This window comes from Sinocyclocheilus anshuiensis, unplaced genomic scaffold, assembly GCF_001515605.1.
Source record: "Sinocyclocheilus anshuiensis isolate Anshui unplaced genomic scaffold, SAMN03320099.WGS_v1.1 scaffold757, whole genome shotgun sequence".
Taxonomy (NCBI): Eukaryota; Metazoa; Chordata; class Actinopteri; order Cypriniformes; family Cyprinidae; genus Sinocyclocheilus; species Sinocyclocheilus anshuiensis.
Genome location: NW_015540870.1, coordinates 55,402 through 63,081, shown reverse-complemented (window position 1 = coordinate 63,081; position 7,680 = coordinate 55,402). Strand labels below are relative to the sequence as shown.

The 7,680-nt window shown below is 37.5% G+C and overlaps 1 protein-coding gene across 1 annotated transcript in view; it reads left to right on the top strand.

Annotated features, from left to right (window-relative positions):
- The first annotated feature begins 995 nt into the window (after positions 1-995).
- The window catches only part of LOC107688076 (intraflagellar transport protein 43 homolog), a 32,678-nt gene continuing 25,993 nt past the window's right edge, over positions 996-7,680 (top strand). Inside the window, exon 1 of the mRNA XM_016485627.1 lies at positions 996-1,112. Within this exon, the coding sequence (XP_016341113.1) occupies positions 1,029-1,112 (84 nt within the window). The 5' untranslated portion in view covers positions 996-1,028. The remainder of the gene's footprint in view (positions 1,113-7,680) is intronic.

The following is a 7,680-nucleotide window of genomic DNA, read 5'->3' as shown; positions in this document are numbered from 1 at the left end:
CGAGGTTCTGGAATCTGAGAGCTGTCTGACCCTGCATAGACAGCAACGCACGGGACACATGCATACGAGTAGACATGATGCTTCTGACAAATTTGCTTAGGTATGAATGTTTCAGAGTATGTCTTCATACAATCTGGTGACCTTAGTTGCATATGAATGGGGTGACTATGAATATGTACAGCTTTAATACATGCCTGCTTTACCAGACCATGCAGTAAGATGTAACTTACATGGTAGATTATAGCATGCGGCACTTTTATAATAAGTAATAATAAATATGCTGAATGCATGCATAAATAATAGGGGTGTAACAGTATGTGTCAGCTGCGTCACACGGATACGCTGTTTCCGTTCAGATCAAATCACAACAACAGATCCGGCGTGACGCAGCTGACACAGAACAGCATACGCTGTTGTGAACGAAGGTCTTACGGGTTTGAAACAACATGAGGGTGAACAATCCCTTAATATATTCCCATATTTACATCAGAAATTAAAGGTAGTACAACAAACACTGCCATTATGTATTAAAACTTTGTGTTTAAAATAATAAAATACTAATAAAATAATAAATACTAAATAACACTAGAGGCCTCTAACACTAGCTTGCTCTATTCTTTTTCTATTCTATCCTTGTTCTTTTTATTTATTATATAATAATAAAAAATAAAAAAACCCTTGCTGACTGAGACTTGTTATAGCACTTGCATATCATTGCTCTCTTGCTGATTCTGATTGCTTTTATTGTCCTCATTTGTAAGTCGCTTTGGATAAAAGTGTCTGCTAAATGACTAATTGTAAATGCAAAATAATAATAATGAGGATAATGTCTTTAATACACGTGAAAATATTGTGATTGTTCTAAAAACAAGCTTCATTTTCTTTTTGCAAAATATAATTTCTTATTTCCTTCATGTTAATTTTGGGACAGAGTATGAGCAGAATGTGTTGTTGCCAGGTTTTCACTATGATGATGATGATGTTGTTAGGTTGCCAGATCAGGCAGAAGAGCTCGTCCGGTCGCTGAGATGAAGAGCACCGAAGACTCTCGTCAGAGGAAATCATCTTCATCAGTCAGTAATGCAGCGCAGGTCAGTCCTCATCTTACTGATGTATGTATCTGAGCCGAAGAGAAGAACATCGCGCTCCTTTTCGTTTAAGGGGACACCAGTGCCAGTGCTGATTAGGACATGACTAAAGGTAAAAATGTTTAGTAATAGTGTACTAGTAATTTAAAGTGTCAGATGTGATATTTTGTGTCAAGTTTCAAATTCACACCTAATATTTTTTTCTACTGAGCCAGATCAGTGTACATGTTTTTTTGCATGCAAAAGAGCATTGAACAAAGCTCAAAAATCTGACGGGACACATGCATACGAGTAGACATGATGCTTCTGACAAATTTGCTTAGGTATGAATGTTTCAGAGTATGTCTTCATACAATCTGGTGACCTTAGTTGCATATGAATGGGGTGACTATGAATATGTACAGCTTTAATACATGCCTGCTTTACCAGACCATGCAGTAAGATGTAACTTACATGGTAGATTATAGCATGCGGCACTTTTATAATAAGTAATAATAAATATGCTGAATGCATGCATAAATAATAGGGGTGTAACAGTATATTGTGTCACAATACAAAATTGCAACAATACTTTATCATGGATAGTTCACCCAAAAATATGGTAAATCCAGATGCTCACACATCGGAGCTTCCATGTTTATTAATTATTAATAAAATACAACATTTAAAACTTGTTACACAGAGTGCAAGCATATGTCTAACATAATTATGCATATATTTCTATTCTGGTTAATGAACCATGCTTTTTGTTAAATGTTTATCATATGTCTTAGAAGTAATAATATAAAAACCCTTACCATTTGAACTCTGTTTGTTTAGAGTATTGTGAGAGTATCGTATCATGAGATCAGTGTTTAAAACCGAATCGTGACATGAGTGTATTGAACACAGTGGTCTGTCATTCTTTTTTCTTTTATGTTTTGTTACCTCGTAGGGCTGTATTTTTTTTTAAATAGGGAAATCTCGTTTGTTGTACTGCTGAAGAACATGCAAAATAGACTTAAAACCAACATTGCGATATGATATTTTTATTTGCCATATATATTGTCAGTTTTGAAGGTCTTAGTACATGGCTAATTAAGCGTGTGTGCAGTGTAAAGCCTGTTCTAAAGGCGAGTAACGCAGTATTAATGTTGTGAGCGCTGGTTTATTCTGGTGTGTGCTATTTTAAGCAGCTTTCACTCAGTGAACTTTCTCCCGTACACATTAACTAAGGATTGTTTGAGGCATATTTGCTGAGGTCTTGCAGCGTTACTGCAGGGCATCGGCATCCGTGGCATGCCATCTTTGGTTAGTCCCCAAGAGCGCTGAGAGCCGTACATGAATTCTGCTCGGAATTCTAGCTATGTGTTTTTTTTTTTTTCTGTAAACTTTCCAAATTAGGCCCACTGAAGGCTCGTCAGTACATCACACGTGCTCTGAAGTGAACTAACCCTGGAACATAAGCTGCTCCGGAGCAGTACTGCACATACAGTGAGCGAGATATTGGCAAAATCTCACCTGTAGTTACTCAGTCTTGTATCTTGTACTACAACCTTTATGAACATGAAAAAAGCCTTTTGGGAACTTACAGTAGTTCCCTTTCATGGGAACTTCGAACTGCGTCCTCTAGGGGTCGCTATGGGGAACGCCTCGTCGTGACCCGTGTCTGAAGCGACCCCTAGAGGATGCAGTGTCTCGTTCCCTACTCAGGGAACCATGGTTACATAAGTAACCTGAGACGTTTTTTTATGAACATAATTGTGTACTGTATATATATAAATGGAGGTATTGGCAAAATCTCACCTGTAGTAAATCACTATGAATAGTACAAGCTTTACAGTTATTTTTAATATCAAAAGTCATTTTAATTCAAATAAATTGGACATCTGGTGAATATCGAACCTAAAACTAACTTTACCGTGCTCAGACACACACTCACACACATGTCAGCGCTACTCTGACAATTTTATCATTAAAATAGTTTAGCAACTACAAAGCTATGTGGCATTTCTCACTAGCGAGGTAATAACATGAACTTAACATGAAGTGGATGAACTTTCAGTTTCACTATTAGTAGAAACGCTGCTGCCGAACACTGACGAGAGACGCACAGAATCAGGTAATTCACACACACTTAATCTCTCTCTCTCTTTCTAATAACTTCATTAATAGCTGCATTTGTCTGCTATCAACAGCTCAAGCCTTTGTTACTATAGGTCTAAAATAACGTTTTGGAATTTGCAATGGAGGTTTGGGATGAGATGCGTAAGAAATTAATCCTACACACAAGAGCGTTTTAAGTACAAAAACCTGACACATTTCTAGAAATACATCATCTGTACAATGTCTTGAGGTGTGGTAGCCGTAGTATAAACGGTCCGTTGAATTATTAGAAAATAATGCACACTTGAGGTGTAGCATCACCACCTCAGGTGTGCATTATTTTCTAATAATTCAATGGCCCGTCGTCAATTATTCCTTACTTATTCCACTCTCTGCCTGAATGCTAAATTGATTCACACGTCTTCAGTCAGAGCTGGGTAGTAACTGATTACTTGTAATCTGGATTATGTAATCAGATTGCAAAAATTAAGTACTTCTAATTAGAGTATATTACATTTTGAATGTTATACACATTTATACGCATTTTCAATGCTCCTAATCAGATTACAGTTATTTTTTGTTGGATTACATGATTACATCTTATTCACACAATGGCAGTAAATTATTCATAATGTTTATTGATTCTCCCTATTTCTTCTTTTTTATTTTTTTTAAATCCTACTGTTCCGTACCATTCAGCTTGGACTACATTAACAAATGTTGTGTAAATAAATTAGCAAATGATGCTTCTGAATTTGAGGGAAAATAGCACCTCTCAATCAATCAGGCCATGTATGAAACAGATAATTACACAAGTTACTGGTGATGTATTGCTGTGAAACACTGTGTCGTCATCACATCCAGTGTCCTTCAGGAACTGTTGATTCTGAAAGTCTGAACAGAAATATTACCTGGAAGGCTTTGGGCATGTAATGTTATTGCTGTTATGATGTTTATTAATATTTGTTCATAGAATGCAGGGATTTTTGTCAACCAAACCCCTTAAAATAAAATATTTACTTGAAATATCTCTGAGGAAGGTAATATGGTCACATTAGCTAAACGAATAGAATATTTATATTTTTACAAATGGCCCTGCTGAAGGAACCCAGGAACGGACGTTTATTAGCTCTGCTGTGTTTTTTTTAAGTTGAAAGTAACAGAATTCCTGCAGGCCTCTGGGTTATTTGCAGACCCAATTTGGTAATGGGAAATGCGTCTTTTTTCAAGTGCATTTGCGGATTGCCCACCCTTGTTGTGCCCCGAGGAATTCTGTCATTTTAAAGCTGGACCGTTATTCAGCCGCTCACAAAACCGCCGTCGTAACCCAACTGACTAATTTGAGAATGAAAGAATGAGAGGGAGATGGGTGGGATTTTTCCCTGTGAAGCTATTTTGGGTCATGCCTGGCCAGAGCAGTTCCCACACTTACATACCGCTCAGACCCCTTCAGCGCTCTCCCAGTGTCCTGCACATATTATATTGTTGTGAAATATAACTATATTATGTCCAACTCTTTATATAATGTTATAAGTATATCCAATTTTATCCGTGTACATACAGTAGACTCACTTAAAGTGATATATAAACTTTATAGTAAATATCAACTGCTTGATTGCTTGTACAATTACTCAATGAAAACTATATTATCGCCCAGCTCTAATCTGCTAAAAGTCACAGTAAGGCATAAAGATATTAAGACATCATAAACAATCCTAAGAAAAGTATGTAAAATATGAAACAGTGTGCTGTTAATATAAAGGAATTTCCCATATCATGTTTTTCACAGGTGTTTCAGCTTTATTTCAAATTACGCAGTGTTTTAGGGTTAAGGGAAATGTCTGTAAAGTTAAAGGGATAGTTCACTTCAGTAGAACAGTAAAGAAGATTTTTAGCTGAAACCGTGGTCCTTGGTGATTCATAAAATCCAAGTCAGTGGCACTTGAGAGTCAACAAAAGCAGAGACAGGCAACATATATTAATATCTGTGGCTCCTGACGATATTGAGGTCTTATGAAGTGATATGATCAGTCTGTGCAAGAAACTGAACATTATTTTACAACATTACTCTCTGTCCCTGTAAAGCCCAAAGTATACTTCATGTTTTTGTTGTTGTTGTTGTTTTAAGCATATGTGTACAGTCGAACGGTAGCCTTTCAAGCATACTCTGAACGCAGGTGGTCCACACCTGTGCTCTAGAAAGTCTCATCTTGATCCAGTGTCTGCGCTGTTTTTCTCCAGAAGTTATGGCTGATAAAAATGTTTTTGTATTCTTTTAGAATAAATTGCAGCTATCTCATGCCCTCTCACACATGCGCTTGTCAATGCAGGCGTCTGTTGTTGTTGCAGTCTCTGGTATTTTGTTGCTCTTCCAGTTTTGTTTTCTACTGTCAGACAACGTCCTGGGACAGTGTTGCCACCTTGTGGAACAACTAATTAGTGCAAAACAAATTGTGCAACAATCTGGAGGTGCGCATACATACAGAAGTGCAGAAAAAGCAGCTCTCAAGCTTTAAGACCATGTATAAAACAAATAATTATGCAAGTTACTGATAACTGTTGATTCTGGAAGTCAGGAAAAATAAATATTTCAGAGCTGGAATACTTTGCGCATATAATGTCATTGCTGTTTTCATGTTTATTAATGTTTGTTCATATAGTGCAGGGATTCGCAAACATTTTTGTCAACCAAACCCCTTAAAATAAAATATTTACTTGAAATATCTCTGAGGAAGGTAATATGGTCACATTAGCTAAACGAATAGAATATTTATATTTTTACAAATGGCCCTGCTGAAGGAACCCAGGAACGGACGTTTATTAGCTCTGCTGTGTTTTTTTTAAGTTGAAAGTAACAGAATTCCTGCAGGCCTCTGGGTTATTTGCAGACCCAATTTGGTAATGGGAAATGCGTCTTTTTTCAAGTGCATTTGCGGATTGCCCACCCTTGTTGTGCCCCGAGGAATTCTGTCATTTTAAAGCTGGACCGTTATTCAGCCGCTCACAAAACCGCCGTCGTAACCCAACTGACTAATTTGAGAATGAAAGAATGAGAGGGAGATGGGTGGGATTTTTCCCTGTGAAGCTATTTTGGGTCATGCCTGGCCAGAGCAGTTCCCACACTTACATACCGCTCAGACCCCTTCAGCGCTCTCCCAGTGTCCTGCACATATTATATTGTTGTGAAATATAACTATATTATGTCCAACTCTTTATATAATGTTATAAGTATATCCAATTTTATCCGTGTACATACAGTAGACTCACTTAAAGTGATATATAAACTTTATAGTAAATATCAACTGCTTGATTGCTTGTACAATTACTCAATGAAAACTATATTATCGCCCAGCTCTAATCTGCTAAAAGTCACAGTAAGGCATAAAGATATTAAGACATCATAAACAATCCTAAGAAAAGTATGTAAAATATGAAACAGTGTGCTGTTAATATAAAGGAATTTCCCATATCATGTTTTTCACAGGTGTTTCAGCTTTATTTCAAATTACGCAGTGTTTTAGGGTTAAGGGAAATGTCTGTAAAGTTAAAGGGATAGTTCACTTCAGTAGAACAGTAAAGAAGATTTTTAGCTGAAACCGTGGTCCTTGGTGATTCATAAAATCCAAGTCAGTGGCACTTGAGAGTCAACAAAAGCAGAGACAGGCAACATATATTAATATCTGTGGCTCCTGACGATATTGAGGTCTTATGAAGTGATATGATCAGTCTGTGCAAGAAACTGAACATTATTTTACAACATTACTCTCTGTCCCTGTAAAGCCCAAAGTATACTTCATGTTTTTGTTGTTGTTGTTGTTTTAAGCATATGTGTACAGTCGAACGGTAGCCTTTCAAGCATACTCTGAACGCAGGTGGTCCACACCTGTGCTCTAGAAAGTCTCATCTTGATCCAGTGTCTGCGCTGTTTTTCTCCAGAAGTTATGGCTGATAAAAATGTTTTTGTATTCTTTTAGAATAAATTGCAGCTATCTCATGCCCTCTCACACATGCGCTTGTCAATGCAGGCGTCTGTTGTTGTTGCAGTCTCTGGTATTTTGTTGCTCTTCCAGTTTTGTTTTCTACTGTCAGACAACGTCCTGGGACAGTGTTGCCACCTTGTGGAACAACTAATTAGTGCAAAACAAATTGTGCAACAATCTGGAGGTGCGCATACATACAGAAATGTGGGCCATACGCACTGTACACAGACCCCCGCGTATGCATAAAAACCGCAGTGTACTTTGGGCTTAACGTATGGAAAATTGCATTTAAAAAATCAGTAGACATCTGACTGGTAGCACATACCAGTCTTTTGTTGATCTTTAAAGGTCCCCTGAAATGCTTAGAAACACGCAGCGTTACTCTATGTGTTGACGTCATTTTAACTGAAACAGGAAGACAGGGTGGGACATATCAAGCAGCCCCGCCCCTTTTTAAAATAGCCAATAGCGTTCATTGCCGTTGAGCTCCGTAAAGCCGCATTTGACAGGGTATGCCAGCCACAATC